At 40.2% G+C, this 17,908-nt stretch overlaps 1 protein-coding gene across 1 annotated transcript in view; it reads right to left on the reverse strand.

The window, feature by feature from the left end:
* Positions 1-17,908, reverse strand: part of pip5k1bb (phosphatidylinositol-4-phosphate 5-kinase, type I, beta b) — a 59,555-nt gene that overhangs the window by 5,666 nt on the left and 35,981 nt on the right. Inside the window, exons 6-13 of the mRNA XM_061729049.1 lie at positions 13,867-14,019; positions 12,899-13,198; positions 5,659-5,861; positions 5,213-5,296; positions 3,497-3,545; positions 3,276-3,360; positions 2,296-2,454; positions 903-1,029 (exon numbers count right to left, since the gene is read on the reverse strand). Coding sequence (XP_061585033.1) covers positions 903-1,029; positions 2,296-2,454; positions 3,276-3,360; positions 3,497-3,545; positions 5,213-5,296; positions 5,659-5,861; positions 12,899-13,198; positions 13,867-14,019 — 1,160 coding nt within the window. The remainder of the gene's footprint in view (positions 1-902; positions 1,030-2,295; positions 2,455-3,275; positions 3,361-3,496; positions 3,546-5,212; positions 5,297-5,658; positions 5,862-12,898; positions 13,199-13,866; positions 14,020-17,908) is intronic.

Genomic DNA, 17,908 nt, shown 5'->3' on the forward strand with positions numbered 1-17,908 from the left:
ATTTACTCTGTTACATTTACTTGAGTAAGTTTTGAGAAATGTTGTACTTTTAGGAGTAGTTTTGAATCACTATACTTTTTACTTTTACTTGAGTAGATTTGTGAAGAAGAAACTGTTACTCTTACTCCTCTACATTAGGCTACGTTGAGCTGTTACTTTTCTTTTATCCCTTTTATCCGCGTACGCATCAATCTCATGACATTACTGGGTGATTCTTTGGGAAAATGTTTGTTTTTGCATGTTTTGTCACATATACACAGACTCAAACACACACAGAGTTTCTATGAGTTCATGTTTGTTCTAGTTCTGGTTAAAAAAGAAAAGTATAAAGGCTTGAAATTTTGTGCTACTTGTGCTTAATTTTTTTTAATTCTGTTATTATTTTATTATTTATTAAAGTACTTGAATTTACTTTAAGATTATTTTAATTTAAGCTATTTTTATTTTTTTATTAATTTTAATTTATTTTATTATTTTATTGATTTAATTTGCCTGAAGATGATTATTTTGTACTTTTGTCTGTTTGAATGGTTGTGTTAAAAAAATAAATAAGACGTTACTCAACAGTTACTCAGTACTTGAGTAGTTTTTTCACCAAGTACTTTTTTACTTTTACTCAAGTAATTATTTGGATGACTACTTTTTACTTGTACTTGAGTCATATTATTCTGAAGTAACAGTACTTTTACTTGAGTACAATTTTTGGCTACTCTACCCACCTCTGTATGGGAGTGAGAGGGAAAGGAAAGGGGGGGGGGGCTGCCAATGGAAATTAGCCTTTTGGCTACAATTGAGTGCATTTACAATGTTAAAATGTTCGTTAATGTACATTGTCCCTCTATAACAAATAAATGAGAAATGAAAAATGAAATGAAAAAATGAAAAGGAGGCTGGATCCGCACCTCTCGTCTGTTTGGTTGTCCACATTTACAAAAATGGAGGAGGTGGAGACGGTTCCCATGGAGGAGCCCTCGTAAAAGGACGGGTTGGCAGGGACCAGATCCGGACGCAGGTACAGGCCATACACAGCTGGGGAGGAAAAATAAACATGATTTAAAACCACACTGTTATGGGAATGTTTGGCTCTAAATATCCGAGTCTTAAGCCCGACCATGTTCCATCTTTTCAAAGCACCCTCAGGGTCACATGCTTTCCCACTGATGAGCAAACTGGACTCTGAAAATTCAGCACGGCTCTGTTTAACATAAACTCTGTTTCCACTTAATCCAGTCCTTACAGATTTGCATGTATACTGCGGACTTCCAAGCAAGGGCATCCATGATGAAAATACTGTGATAAGTAGAGTGAGTAGAAGAGGAGCCAATCATAAATCATATCCAAAATGGACAAGGTCAAGGATGAAAGAGGAATTAAAGAAAGCTTTAGGCATAACAAGAAATGTGTGCTCTCAGATTATTTTTACCAGGTCTCAGACCTCGTGAAAAGGTGATCTGGAGAAAACTCCTACTTCCCAAATATCAGCAGGTATGACGCACCAGAGCTGGTGTTATGAAATACTAACCACAGAGGGACAAAACTTTTGCTTTGGTGCCTTAATGTTGAAACTGTACAAAAAAAAAAAATGAATCTATAATCAGAATGGAGGCATTTTCATCATGGGTTCCCAAACCTTTGCTCGCCACTGTGCATGTACTGAACTGGGTTTGTTTTTCACTGTAAACTTCAAGGTTTAAACACATCGAATGACTGAATCAAATCTGTAAATGATTATTAAGCTTAAATGTTTTTAAAAATTACAAAAAAACTTGCATGGGCCTCTAATGTTACACACTGATTTTGTTTTTTCCTTTTCTTGTATCCGTAGAGAAAGCATCAGGAAGTGTGACAATCCAATTTGCTTTGTAATACGTTTCGTCACAGACAGTAGTGGGAGAGCCCATGGCTGTGAAAGGAAGACGGACACATGACCCCGGCGACTTCTCTCTCTGAACCACATGGACGTCCACGCCCTTGTTTCTTCCACTACCACTTCCTAACACAAAGGTCAGATGCTGAACTTCATCACTGAGAGGACTTTCACCAGACTCATCCGCCTTCATGTTCCAAGGTCAGACTGCGGCCACGAGGGAGATTAAAAAACAGATACAGAGAGATATACACTTCCTCTTTTTTTTCTCTTTTGGTCTGATGGGCAATATTTTTATCAATGAGTACGCCTGAAATGTGTCAAACATCAAATAGATGTTTATCCTGATGGGCAAAAAAAGGTGCTTCAGAGTCAACCATAATTTGTCTCAGTGTGTGTTTTCCTTAAAAGCTTACTGTGTGGTTTACCTTGTCCATCTAGACTGGCCAGGCTGCGTGCCCCGCCCAGCCGGTCCCTCCTGGCCTCCTCGTGCCTCTCATCTGCCTGCGATGAAAGGATCTCCTGTGAGGACGACTTCAGAGCAGGGATGGAGGAGCGAGTCCTCTTTGAAGGGGAGAATCGAATTGCTGTCGAGCAGAAACCCAAAAGGAAAAAAAAAAGCATACAAGTCAGGAAAAGGGAAGAGAGGAGGCATGGGTAGAGGGGAGAAGAAAATAGAAAAATAGCTTAACGCTCCAAAATCATCACAATGTATCCTGTTAAAAACACACAAGTGCTCTCAAAGCCACTCGTACGCTAAAGCAGGGCCTGAAATCAAATATTCAGGGCGTAGCGATGGTTAACAATAAGGCTAAATTCTCAAATCAGTGTCTCGGCCTTGTTTATTTCCACAGGGGGTCTTGCACAGTTGCATAACAATTGTTTACTACATTAGATGTTGAGGGGAAGTTCCAAAAAAGAGCTTCCTGAATTCACCTTCAGCACACAGACGGCACTAAGAATAGCCTCAGGCAGCAGATCACAACGTAGACGGTTAGCGTGACAGATGGTCGATCAGCTTGTCATAGTTTGATCAGTTCTGCGTGCCGACATTTCAGCCCCCTGATGTCCATTAAAAATGGGAATCAGTGGGCTTGAAGCTCAACTCGCATGTTTGTTCCTATGATTGAGTTACATGACTGATTATCCACATGAAAAGAAAAAAACTGAATGTTATGTTATTCAGTTCTGAAAACAGAGAACGGTTCAAGTGTAAAATGTGCTTGTGTGACAGATAACACGCATTAGGGGAAGGTTTATATTTCAGTCGTCAGCAGAGCGTTATCATTTACGTGCTGCAACTACATTCAGGCATCCAAGATTACCCACGATATTACTCTCCTTATCTGGCCAGGATTTCCCACTTTCCTTTTATACTTAAGTATGTGTGATGGAGCTTGGGACTTACACTGAGTCTTCCTGAAGACCCGCGTGCTCATGAACTTGAGGAAGCGGCTGGCGTAAAACCCGGGCCGGTGCACGGAGATGGAGTCCTGAGAACACGCAGGAGAAAGTGCAGGAGAAAGTGAGGGAGAAAGTGAGGGGCTTTAGACCTCCGGAGGATGCGGCCCAATAAAGAGCTTATTCATTCAAGGAGCAGTGTCAGATTTGGGCAGGATATCGACTTACGCCATCGTACACCAGGGCTTTCCACGAGTGCTCCAATTTTTTAATAAACCTGGGGACAAACAAAACAAGAAGAGGCATTGTCACAGACATATCCTTGTTTACAAGATTAGTCAAACCAGAGACGGATTCTGTTTGTGCCTTTGGGAAGTTCAAACCAAGAAAACCAAGAACGATAGTGTGGAGAAAAAAAAGCTTAGTCGTGTAACATTTAAGTTTCTGTCTCTCTAAGCGAGGCAAACTATCAGAAATACGCTAGTTAGTAAAGCTTAGTAATCCATCCTTCTTCGATTCCCCGTGTGCAGTGGTGGACAGTAACGGAGTAAATTTACTTGAGTACTGTACTTAAGTACATATCCAGAGGATTTGTACTTTACTTGAGTATTACATTTCTGTGGTACTTATTACTCTTACTTGAATACATTTCCAAGACAAATATTTTTACTTTTACTCGAGTAAATTTCTAGGAAGGCTGAAAAGTACTCGTTACTTTCAGGTCTGCTCTTTTTTCTTCTTCCCTAAAATCCTATTGGACACAAGCTGTTTTTGTCAAAGGAGGAGACCAATCACAGTGCACGCTCTCCACTGGGATGTACGTAAAGCGGAAATACGTCAAGCCTCCTCAAAACGATACCGCCAAAGTAGCCTGCGTTTGTCAAGACAGAGCCGCAACAATGGCTACGCCTGCGTCAGGAGAAGAAAGACAATCCGCTGAGTCGTCTGAGTCTGATAATGAGGACTCGGAGCAGGGACTTTCACAAAATGCTTGGCCGTATCTTAACTCAATGTTTGAGTTCGACCGAGTAAAAAACGAGGGCACAGACAAACCACAGACATTTATTTTCAAATGTTTATTGCGTCTGCCGAAGCAGAACTACCTCTCTGCTTTCAACAACTCAACATCGAATTCTCAGAAACAAGAGTTAAAAGATCCTTAAATGAATTTAGAAAAAATATAGTAATTTACTGATGTGGAAAATAAGAAATTTACTCTTACTCTTACTCTTACTTTTACTTAAAGTAAATTTAAAAGCATTTACTTTTGGATACTTAAGTACTTTTAAAAGCAAGTACTTTTCTACTCTTACTCGAGTAATATTTTGACTGAGCTACTGAGCTACTTTGTAACAGAGTACATTTTGACCAGTAGTATTTGTACTCTTACTCAAGTACTGGGGTCGAGTACTCTGTCTACCTCTGCCCGTGTGCATCCGATGCATCAGGCCACAAGCCCGACGAGGATTTATGTGATAAGTTTGGAAAGCCGTTGGCCCAGAGAGCTTCTTCCTCTCATACCAGAATTTCTTGCTCTCAAGACAAAAAAAAAATCAATAAGTAAATAAATAAGACTGATAAGCCTCTGTGTCTATTTAAATCACCTTGAGTTGAGGAGAAAGCCTCGGGTCATTTTAGGATCGTACTAAAGCGCTTTGTAGTTGGTTCCACCTATGTAGGACGATTATTCAACATAAAAGGTCTGGCTCTACAGCAAGCATCTATCAAAGCCGTTAGTCCGTCAAACCCAGTAATTGGTGCATATTGACGACTCATCATATTTTCGTGAAAAGGAAAAAGGTTTCTGTGGTGTCACACAGTCAACACTTGCTGCTCTACCAGTTTTTTCTGTTAGTGATAATAATAACAAGAACGTGCCAGTGCTGGAAATAAAAAACAAAGAAGTGATGGTGGCTTTATTTTAGTTTCATTAAAGGTCAGTACCTGTATGACTGCAGAATGTCGATGATACCCAGGAAGATGAGCAGTTTTTCATCTTTGTGTGTTTTGGCAGGGATGCCACCCATCCTAAAACAGAGGAAAAAGCACAGCAGCGGTCAGGTCTTCTGCAACGCTTGAAACAATGTTCAAATAAAGCCACTGCGCCGCTTCTCTTTTACAAGTGTTTGTAAAGGAGCTACTCACACTATTTACATTCATGTGTATTGCTGTAAATACGCAGAACAGAGCGTGTGTTTGTATTCGTGTAGCTATGGTTATGCGAGAGCCTGACTGTGTGCATGCTGACTGAGTGCCCTGGGTGAGGTATGAGCACGGTTGTATAACAGCGTCTGTGAGAGAATAAAAGACAGACGGAGACAGGGTGCCAAAATATGTGTGCAAAATACGGTCTGTTTGTGTGTTTCCCCCCTCCGGCTGAGCCAACTCACGTGTCGTCGGTGGTGACGGCTTCGGCAGCCTTGCCGTCTCCTTGGATGGACTCCATGGCGGTGGAGTAAAGCACCCTCTGACCTACAGGTCTCCTGCCGTCGCCCCCCGCCTGGCCCGACTCGCCCCCGTCCCTCTGGCTGGTGTCCAGGACGTGCACTCCCAGGAGCAGACTGTAGTCCATGATCTTAAAGCTCTCCAGCACCTGTTGTCACATATCAGATGATGAGAAAAAACTAAAACAAAAGTTCCCTCTCAGGAAAAACACACCCATCATCTAATGTGTTTTCTTTTCCTCCCAAAACACTTTCATCACCCCACACACTTTTGTCCAAGGAAAAGACCAGAAGAGCAGCAGGAGGGAAGTTACTGTTTGGACCAGTTCTTGGCTGAACAGAACAAGGTGTTTCTCCACATTGAGCCAAGTGTTACACATTGACCTGTTTGAACAGTTTCCCAGAGACGCCGTGACTTCATGTCTCCTAGTTCTCAAGAAAAAAGCGGCCTTACGGCGAGACAGGACTGGAGAGAGAGGTGAATGGGATTAAGGTCACGGACATGGAGACAGACTTATCCCATGACCTCGAATGAAAAAATAATAACTCTGTTACAGTTTATTCCTCTTGAATGAATACGGTATAAAACCGTGAGCGAGGACGAGGGCAGCCATGTCTAATATCACTGAGATAGCACACAGCCTCCCTGCAATGAGATCAACTTATTCATACCTGCACATTTGTGCTCATTTGTACAAACTAGTTTTAAAAATAAATAAAAGAGTAACTGCTAGAGACTTTTTTTTTTATTTATTAACATACAGTGCAAACGATGACAAAGGACAGCATCAGTATGTGTGTGTGTGTGTGTGTGTGTGTGTGTGTGTGTGTGTGTGTGTGTGTGTGTGTGTGTGTGTGTGTGCGTGCCGTGTTTGAGTGTAAATAAGGTGATGAGAATAGATACATAAATTGAGAATATTGATTCGAGAGTGAACAAATAAATAATTATCATATAGAGTGGTGTAGCATGATATCATATAAATATAGCATAATAAATATAGTAATATCCTAATATAACATCATTTGTATAAAATATTATAACATATAACCAAATTATATCACCATACTATTATATATAACAATATAATACTATAGTTTAACATCCCAAGAGATTTCATAACTTAATATAATAATATGAAACAATATATCATGAAAATGCCAGAATCAATTATTAGAGTTAGAATTGGTCATTTATGTTTTGCAATGAGGGGTGAGGTCAGACCGGGGCGTCAGGGAAGGGACTTCCCTAACTGCTACAGACTCGACACAGCCCAGTGTGGATGACATGACACAAAGTAGAATAATAATAACTCAGCTTCCTTGTTTTTGGCTCGATGCAACAGAATAAAATCTGCTATGGAGCAGGGCAGAGAAGTCTCACGGACACTGGAAGCACATTGTTTGGCTCAGATGGGGTCTAGGATCTTTGTTGAACTTAATCAGGGCTACAGCAGTGAGTGGAAAGTCATGACAGCGTGAGGATGTAGTGTGACGACACGAGTGACGGCATGAGGTCAATAAGCTCTATAAACGGCGGTGAATATGCCAAAATGAAAAATTCCATCGTCAAATTTGGCGAAGCACGCTCAGATATTCTCACTGAAAGCAACTTTGTGCCTGACTAGACTTTGGGATGCAAACATGACTAAAATGCATGTTTATTTTATCTGTCTGGAATCTGGAGATAATTCACGCAGCTGCTGCGAGGCAACGGCAGAGAGCACAACATCGCCAAGCTGCCCTGTATCAAAATGTCAGTTTTAAATCTCTCAGAAGAACTAATAAGTCACTCTTTAGCATGATACACTTTTTAAATCAATTCTGTTTTGGTTTTCTCTTTCATCTCAATACACAAGTCATGTCAGGGCACTTTACAAAGCAAAAGCAAATCATTTGACCTTTAAATGTTATTGGACGGTGTTTGAATATTTTCTCCTGTACAACCCAGTTTGTCTAAAGAGGAATATGTGAAGGATTTACAGAGTAAAACGTATAAATACCTAATCATTATCATCCTGAATAATTAAACTAGATTCCATCAATAACACATTCCTGCAGCATTGTATTAAAAGCTGAAACTTGTGAGCCCTGACACAAGCTCCAGAGAAACTCCACTATCGCTGGATAACCTGCCATCTGTGGACGGTCCAAGTTGACGACAGACAGTATATATATTTTGTCACACATATTTATATGTAAGGCTGAAAACACACAGACACAGAACTGACGTAATGACTAACTCAAACAAAACACTGAGCCTTTTGTCTGTGATTTGCCTTTCCATATCAACAATTTGCATCCCTTCATTCAAACTCCTACAGCCTATTCAGACAGCAGCCATTTCGAACAGCGCCACACACACCACGCTGCCTACAGAAAGCCATTACTGTGTGTCCTCGCCCGGCCCTCCTCAGCAAACAATCAAACCATTTCAATAGACAGAAAATTGTTACATTTCTATGTCCCTCCAAAGTGTAAAGTTACTGCTCCTGAGAGGCGTAAGCAGCTTAGTGTCTTGGCATCGCTCCCTGAACAACCTGCCCTCTGCTCTCATTTCAAACACAGCTCCGCTTTCTCACAGTGAACGGAGAGCCTAATACTACACTAACAGAGCTTTGTCTCCGCATCCTCCGCTCTGCAACTCTGAATCCCAGTATATCCCTCTGTGCAGGGCTCTGCCAGCCTTTCTGTACGTTAATAATAACAAATCTCTAGTCTGGGTCTTCCAACTGCGAACACAGAACTCACAACCAGTTACACTTATATGGTGAAGTTGATACAGGGACTCGGACAGGACGCTGACTACATGGTTGTCCAGTCACAATCTCTGAAATGCTCATGTTTAAATATGCATTCATAATTCATGTGTGTAACCTGCTACACGAGGCGTAAGATTATGGACAGATGACCTTTAATTTTAATAGTTGTGTGGGCTTATCAGAACTGCTCATTACTTTTCTCCCATTAAACGAATGTCACAGAATCTTCACGTTCATCCGGCCCTCTAACAGCTGTCATATTTCAAAGAAAATATTATTTCAAAAGTTGGCACAGTTTCCTGGAGGGCTCAGTGAAAGGTCTGTGAAATGCTTGGGTCAACATACCACACGGATACAGCTCCCTTTTCAGGGTGGAGTCAGATGATCCCCTCCTCTTCAACACCCTCTTATGAAGTTACAAGCATTTAATTCCCACTTATAAGCTATAGCAAATGCAGCCGAATGTGATGTGAATGTCACAATATCCCTGAGAGAGGACTTTTATTTTATTATCTTTTTTAATGTCTCCCCTTTTAATGTTAAAAAACGTAAATACTGTTGTATGTAAGCAATTTGAAAATGTATGTGATGAATATTCAAATGAGTAATCACTAGAAAATTCTTGAGCAACCGTTTTGTTAATCAAATTAGTTTTTTTCCCACAATGGAAAAAACACAGGAGCGCGCACACACATACACACAAACACTAAATACAGCTAGTCGGATATTTTATTCCTCTCGGCCTTTGCTGTCACTGGATCCAGCAGCTACAAAAAAGGGCAACATACAACTGTGGTTGCTGCTGGTTACTAACCATACTAACCATCAATTGTCCATTTACAGCACTAAACTGCTGTATTGACAGAATCCACTTTCCATTTCTTCTCTTGTTTTGAGCCTGAAGAGGATTCTCATGCCTCAATTAAGTTGATGCTATTTAACCTAAAGGGTTTAAAAACTATCCTCTGTTAAATACATGCAACAACCAAGCTTGTGAGTGTGTGACCTGCATCACTGCTGGCCAATGCCTCCACTGTAACGCAACAAGGATGCTCTTCTCAGCCGCAGATCACACATCACTGGTACCAATACACACCAACTCTTCAAAACACCCTCTCTGTTTCACTCTCTCCGTAAATGAGGCATGAATTGTTAATGCCTAATGCTGTTTTGGCATTTGGGGGGAGTATCATGGGAGCAGCAGCGTAATGGAGAGAAGAGACTTAAAAGGAAAAGAGCGTGGCCTGCATTTTCCTACGAGTCGTGTAGCAGAAATATGACTGTTATGATTTCATAACTCTGTATTCAACTCAACTCTGACGTGGCACATTCCTCTGAAACAAGTTCTGTGTGGAGCTGAATATAAAGTGGTATTATAGAAGAAGAAAAAAACCCTCCACTTCCTCATTACCTCCCTGCCTCTCATCCCCTGTTGCTCGGCTCCTGCTGACCCTTCCCCTGTGTTTAGGTCCCTGCCTGGGGGTGATGGGGTGAGCTGCTTACTCATGGAAATGGACACAGATTCTGCTTAGAGAGCACTTTGCTTCCCGCTTTGGAGGCAGGAGCAGGAAGCCCTGACAATAACAAACTATACAGTACTGGGGCTCCAGCAGCAGCTGTGAAACAGGCACACACAGACACGCTCTGCCACACGCTTCATACATGCAAAATATATCACATATTCACCCAGGGAGGGTAGGCAGCCCAAGTCAGGGGCCATTTGCTGGAAAACATCTAATTGCGAGTGAACTGCCAGGTTAAACTATGTGGAATTAGTGACTTAGCAAGATGGGAGGATGTCACAGTGACTGAAGTCTGCAAAACATTAAAAGGAAAAGAGGGAACATTGGGAAAGTCAGCATTGGTTAATGATGATAAGAAAGGGTGTGACCTGAGGAGTTCACATCAAGTCCCTCCAAGCCAGCCGTATCGGAGGCTAAAAACTTACTATTGAGATACTGTTTGACTTAAAAGGTGGGAAAGCAACAGTTGTTCACCAACATTTAGCAACCTTTCCTGGAAGTGCACTTCACTTTAGCAGAGGTCAACACGCCACCACAATCACTACAATGAGTTACTTTGCTCTAAAACAAAGTTTTCAAGATTAGATTGCTCTGTTACCAAACAGGCTGAACTAAATATAACCACAGCATCACACAGTTCATTATTTATAATTGTATTCCATGTGATATCCATCAGGTTTCTCCATCTCTCTAAGTCCAGTATAATGCACGTCATTAAATTGTTAGCTCAATAGTCTTATTCAGTGTTGTCAGGTTTGGCAGGTTAGTCCAGCCCAGCAGCAAGTTTGTTCATCCAAGCCACTAGTATCATCTGCTTACAGTACCATACTGGCCAGATTCCTGATCATATACTCATATTTGACTTGTAGTAAAAATAGTATTGAAAACAAGACTAGCATCCTATCAGTAGCTAGCTGCTACAAGGGTACAACCCTTTAATGACTGCAGGTCACGATGTCATCACTGATAAAGCTGGTCATGTCCGTCACCGTCATAGATTCACTGAACAGTAGATAGTGGATGTAAGTTCAACGATTCACTGTTTCACGATGACCATGTCTATGTGACGGTTTCACAATGTAATGAACACTTTTTTTAAATAAAGATCTGAAGTCTACATATAAGCTATTACCAAACTAAAAAAACATCATCCACCAAAGCCAGTGTTGTTTCTTGCAGTTTGACATAAAGTTACAGAGAGATGCTTCTTTTTTGCCATCTTCCATCTATGTATGAAGCTAAAGCTAAACAAATGCCAAAGAAAAAAGACCTGAAGACAATAAACTGCAAGAATTAGACTACCAAGCTACATCATCATCATTTGTTTGTTTAATTTTTTTTTAAAAGGTTTCCTTTTTAGTTTTTGTACAATATTTTAATTTCAATAAAGTAATTTTTTCTAACATTTATGCTTTCTAAGCATTAGCTGCAGAAAACGTGTGTTTTAATACATTATGATTACGACTTTGAAACTTCATCTTGTGGCCACGATGAATTTCACGAAGTTTGGACATTAGCTGTCGATCTCCAATGCTAAACTAGTTTAGTATCAGAGCGAGTTTGTGAGTAGAAAGTTATTTGTTATTAATGTTTCTGACAAAATGCTCATTACAACCAGTGCACCTCCAGCAGTGATTCTGAAGCTTAAGATTAGGAAGACATGTTCTCTCTCAACTAGGGATGGGAACTGATAAGATTTCATTGGTACCAAAGCCATTACTGCTGCTGCAAATCAATCAAATTCTTTATTGATTCCCTTATCTGGTCCAGATTGAGTTTCAATGAGGAAGCGAGTACACCTACGTTGATTTTTAGCCTCAACACAACTGGTTTACAGGCTCAAATTCCAAAAATAGCTCTGCCAACAGGTCAGTAATGTGACACCTTTACAGGTTACAGTGAAGGTGTTACGTATCTCTGCTTCAAATATAACAACAAAGGAGCTACACACAACTCTGAGAATGTCGCTGCACTGCTGCATGAAAAAAGATCCTCATGAAGCGTGTAACCAGGTGAGGTAAAACTGGTTTCCGATTATTACCATGACTCCCAAAATGAGAGCCACAGTGAGACATGAGGTAACAATAGCATCTCAATCTGTCTCTATTCTTCGATATATTTGGGCTTCTCCTGTATACCAACCTCTTCCTCCGTTTCACTTTCCCACAGGAAAAATAATTCCATCCTCATTTCTTACATTGCCCCTCACATCCAGTAAGCCAATAAACGTCTGCATTTTGAAAAATTGAATAGTTTCCTTATTAAAAGACAGAAGAATTTAGGTTTTTGTTTAGAGGACTTCCTATGAGCGGAGCTCTAAGAATCCCAACAACCCAGACTCAGGCCCTAATCACATTCAGTGTTTTTGTAGCAGCCACGTATGGAATGAAGCTGTACAGAGTACAGTGGCAAACGGAGGGCTTAAACTGAACACACAGTGGAACCACAGTTTTCATCCTGGCAAAAACATAGCAAATCCTCGTTTCAAGATATTTTGTCCCATCTAAGATTTGTGAACGCTCTCTTGATCTGGTACATAATGTAACAAGACTGCTTGTGGTTCTCAGCTTCCATAATTGGGTACAAGAATGTCCTTTCAACAGCCATGCCCCGTAACTCGGGTGAATTCCCAGGTTAAAAGAAATCTCCAATAAGCTCCAATAAAACCACATGATGTAATGCCTGCAAGAGGATTTGCTGCACATATGTCTACATGCTCTGGCAGAGTAATGAAACTCAACAAAAATAGATTTTTTTTTAAGGAAAGCTCTGTTTAGGAAACAAAAATGACCTGATTGCAACTTTCTTTATCAGTTTCCTTCTTTTGAAAAGTAAATTAACAATGCCATTTCAAAGCATGAGCACATTTTCACGCTTGATTTTGCACAATGCATAACGACCTACCCGACAGTCTCTCTGCAGGGTCTTCATTAGGTTGTTGTACGTCTCTGCGTCAAAGTAAACCCCCTCTTCATGCATGTCCTGGAAGTCCAAGTCTTTGTAGGTCGGACAGGATTTTTCCCTTTCTTTCCTGGACGCCCGCCTCTTGTACGTGGATCCTTTCAGATCGTATTTGTAGTGCATTTTTACAGAGCGAGGCAGGACATTGTTCATCACCACCAGTCGAATGTTTATGCCACCAGACTGGATGCAGTACAAGCCGTAAAACTTAGGCAGCAGTGTTCGTGGATTCTGGTTCAAGTTCTGTGGATGAAAGCACAAGGTCAGACTTACATACCCTATTGTCTTCTTAGTGCATTGTCAAGATAAAGTCTGGTGGTTCCATTATTTCACAAATTGTCTGATAAAAAGACATGATAAAATAACTTATTTCTGCATCTTTGCTAATTTTTGCAGAATTCATTTTCAATACTCTCCAAGCACCATTAAATCTGTTCAAGTAAAATACGATGCTTTTCTTAAATTACACCTTCCAAAGCTTCAAGTTTCAAGTTCCCCATTTAGAACTCCCACATTTTTATATTCACCGGTCTGTGAATATGCAAACATATTATCCTGCCTTTATCTCCACTGCTTGTCCGGCAGCAGTTGCAAAGTCACAAGTGTCAAGGTGGAAATGCAAAGTCATGAGTTTGATAACTAATTTTTCTCTGCACATGTCTTTTATCAAAAAAACTGATAAATAAATTATGCTTGGGAGAGATGAAGAAGTTGGTGTATCAAAAAAAGGTTCATGCAAATTACTGGGACAAAAAATGGGTTTAACAAATAAAAGTCAATGTTTGTAAAGACCGAGTTAATAGCTGTTATTGTCTCTCAAATTTTAACTTGGAAGAAAACATAGAAAATATAACATGACATAAGCTTTATCTGACAGTGATGAAATAAATAACAACCATCGGGTTTCTTACCATGTAGTATCCAGGTAGCAGTCTCTGCAGAAACTTGGCCTCTTTGTGTTGGACAGTTTTAATGATGAACTCATCATCGCTGGTTAGGTAGAACAGAGAGCCACTGGCGCCCGGGTTGGCCAGCTCAATCAATGGCTCATTTACGAGGGAGTACTGTGAAAGGACAAGCATAACCAATTTAATGTGTCACGTGTAACAAAGAACAGCTTCACTCACAAAATAATCAAACATGAGCAGCATTAAACATGACAGAAGTTTCATCTGGAATCCCACCTGATGTTGGAATTCCAACTTGGAAAGTCAATGAAATCTCACCTGACCCGACTTCAATATTCAACATGGCTGCTACTCATGTGATTTTATCTATCTTTATCTTATTTCATTCACATAACGTGAGTACTGTTTGCTTTTGATAAGAGGATTTGATCCAACGTTGTTTTTAGATACAGAATACTGCATGCTGAATTTTTATGAGTTAGCATTGCTAACAATGGCTAACAGCATCAATAGCTATTCTGATGTTTGGAAAGGTTAACGACGTATGACACTCCATGTTTTTCCAACTGTACAATTGCTGTACTGTCAAAATATGTGTAACATCATTCCCAGTTTCGGAGACACAAGCTAATGGACAGCAAAGTCTGGTCCAAACTGTTTTCAGAAGAACTGAGTTAAGTTTTTGTGAAAGCAATTACGTATATAACACGTCCAAAGTCAATTGTCTACGGACCTTGGAAACAGGAAACAGATAATTGACCAAATTAGTGTAACAGTTTTGCATAGGCAGTTTATTGTGTTCAAATTGTCTTTGCTGACATTACCCAGACCATAAAAACTGCTCCACATCAAACATATGTGCTGGTTAAGTCATACTTTACCAACATCGTAATGAGCACAGGTCTGCATCTATGTTTCCCCTCAGTTGTAGTAACATTAACTCTGTTTAACATCAGTTTTGAGTTAACATTTTGCAAAACTTTACTGGCATCTCTGCACATTTGAGTTGTGCTGTTAAGACACAGCCCAACAAAAGACAGCCAGCAAGACACATTATCTCCTCATCTGGGATAATAGCAGCAATTAGATCAAAATGATTACACACAACAGAACAAAAGTCACCTAAAAGTGGCTTTAAAAGTATGAGGGAGAGCCCAGGAGAGCTGCAGACATTCAAGAAGTGTCAGACATTAATCATGTTCAGAGTAGAATCACTGGAGGCATCTGCTGCCTCTCTCCAGAGACTCATCCACTGACGGCTGACTGCAGTCATGTTGACTTACCAGAACAAACACATCTGCAGGTTCACTGCATTTTTATGAATATGCATTCTCTCTTTTAATTCGACTCTTCTGCTATGGGACCTCTATCTGAACCAATTTAGACCAACTAAAGTACATCAATCAGTACCAAGCTCTCTACACTGCCATGCCCGACGCAATCCTCCCTGTCCTGCCTTGACGTTGCAGTTCTTTTGTCTTCTGCCACTCATGGAGAAAGACATTTGGCGTTCAAAAAGCAACAGTGCAGTTGGTTGGGTTTGTGAAAGGCTTGGAGGCAGATGGGAAATAGGAAAACGGCGTCATAACAGGATGAAGTCATAACAACAACACACAAAATCTAATTTTATTCCAAGAACAAAGCATGCTCACAAACCTGTGAACTTTGTTGATTTTTTTTTCATAATTTCTGCGTCAAATTTTCATGGAAGCTCTTATGTATGTGACAACTTAATAGACTTAACTTTACTTATTGTGGTAATGAGCAACTGAGATAACATTCGGGTGAGAGGGGGTTTGATTGCAGACAATTGTGGATCTGGTCTGATCTTCATTACACGTCTGTCAATAGGGAAGTCTTTGAGGAAGTGAGAAAAAAAAGTTGCTGATGTTTATTAAGCTGGAATAATTTACAAAACTTGGATTCTACCAGTTGAACGTCTGGTAAATAAAGAGGAAGTCTGGACCACAAGATCACAAAATGAGTAAAGTGTGTAGTAATCCAAGGTTAGTGGAACCCAGAGTAACTTCTAAGAAACACATGGCCTTATCCACCAAGAGGAGACTCTACCAGTCTCCAAAAAGCCACGGCTGCTTCTATGCAGTTTGACTACATAGACAGGAGAAGCCAAAAGGCTGATCGAAACAGATATGTGCAGATTCTCAGTGATCCACGTTAAGCTAATGCTAAGTATTTAACTAAAATGTAAGTTGACTTCTTTTCCTGGTTCTCGAAGATGTGTCACTTCTCATCCAAAAGGCTCCTTCAGTTGAGAAGTTACAGGTGTATATAAGTTGCTGAGTTTACCTACAAAGCCCAGCCGAGAGATGTTTTGGTCACATGTCTAAGGTGGGACAGCCTGTACTCAAGGGTTGGCTCATCTGAACTTCAAAGGTGAATCAACTGAAAACATACTGGTTTTCATACTTGTAAACTGGAACAGTGTCAACAAGAGTGAGACGTCATTCCCAACTCTGACTTCTGACTTACAAGGAAAATGGAACTCAGCCGTGCTCGTGATTTTTAAAAGAAAGTGAGTTAAGCAGCAAGTATTGATGGTTCAGTTAGTCGGTTGATGTTCGGAATTGGACAGTTTTATTCTGATCAGACCTGACTGATATCAACCAGGTTGACATCACCTGATACTGGCTGAGATTTGTAAAAAAAAATTAAAATGATTTAGTATATTTACATAATGCACAGCCTTGACAGCTTTATTCATTCGTTAGTTGTTGTTTTTTTTTTTTTTTGGGGGGGGGGGCATTAAATTCAGGTGACTGAAGCTTAAAATACTGGTATATCTAATTCTCTTTCATATCAGTAAACACATGAGGAAGCTTTTCCCTGCTTGTATATAATAGCATAGAACGTGGTTTGTACCACGTGTTAGGCAAAATGGATAAATAAACAGATAAATCCTTTAAATCAGGCATAAAAACATTACTGTTTACTGAAGGTTACTCCTAAGTTAAATACTTAACTGCTGTACTCTACAACTTGTGCTTTTTATTATTTTATCTCTTTTCTTATCATTTTATTTCATTTTATTTGTTATTTAAGCGTACTCTTAAATTAAATACTTTTTGAAAACCGCGCAAAGTTATGGATAAGCCCTGAATACAGGCATTGTGACGTAGAATTGTCAAATTGGTTTGAGTCACCGCACGAATCGGCACAGATTACTTTGTAATACTGTATTTGACCCGGTCTTTGTACGTTTTGACCGTATAGAAACGTAATTCTTGCCATTTTAAGAATGTGATGTGTACCTGCGGTATTCTACTGCCCTTACTTTTTAACAACTTGTGCTTTCTATTATTTTACCTCTTTTCTTATCATTATGGGCATGCCAAGTAGTGGCATGACCATATTGCAATCGTCCAGAATGGCCCAAAGGGCAATGCTGCTAGCATGCTAAAGTCGCAAAAGTCCCACTGCGCACCAGCGGGTGTACAGCATGACCCCGCACTGATGTGGAAAAAAAAAATCCCCAAAAAGTAAAACACGGCCGAAAAAATGAGGAAAAACATGAAAATGAAGGCGATATATTAGTATCTAGAAAAGGTTTCCCTTTTCTTATTATTATTATGGGCATGCCAAGTAGTGGCATGACCATATTGCAATCGTCCAGAATGGCCCAAAGGGCAATGCTGCTAGCATGCTAAAGTCGCAAAAGTCCCACTGCGCACCAGCGGGTGTACAGCATGACCCCGCACTGATGTGGAAAAAAAAAATCCCCAAAAAGTAAAACACGGCCGAAAAAATGAGGAAAAACATGAAAATGAAGGCGTAAATTAGTACCCAGAAAAGGTTTCCCTTTTCTTATTATTATTATGGGCATGCCAAGTAATGGCATGACCATATTGCAATCGTCCAGAATGGCCCAAAGGGCAATGTTGCTAGCATTTTGCTAACAAGCTAAAGTCGCAAAAGTCCCACGTCACACCAGCGGGTGTACAGCATGACCCCGCACTGATGTGGAAAAAAAAAATCCCCAAAAACTAAAACACGTCCGAAAAAATGAGGAAAAACATGAAAATGAAGG

The sequence above is a fragment of the Cololabis saira genome, chromosome 9 (genome assembly GCF_033807715.1).
Source record: "Cololabis saira isolate AMF1-May2022 chromosome 9, fColSai1.1, whole genome shotgun sequence".
Taxonomy (NCBI): Eukaryota; Metazoa; Chordata; class Actinopteri; order Beloniformes; family Belonidae; genus Cololabis; species Cololabis saira.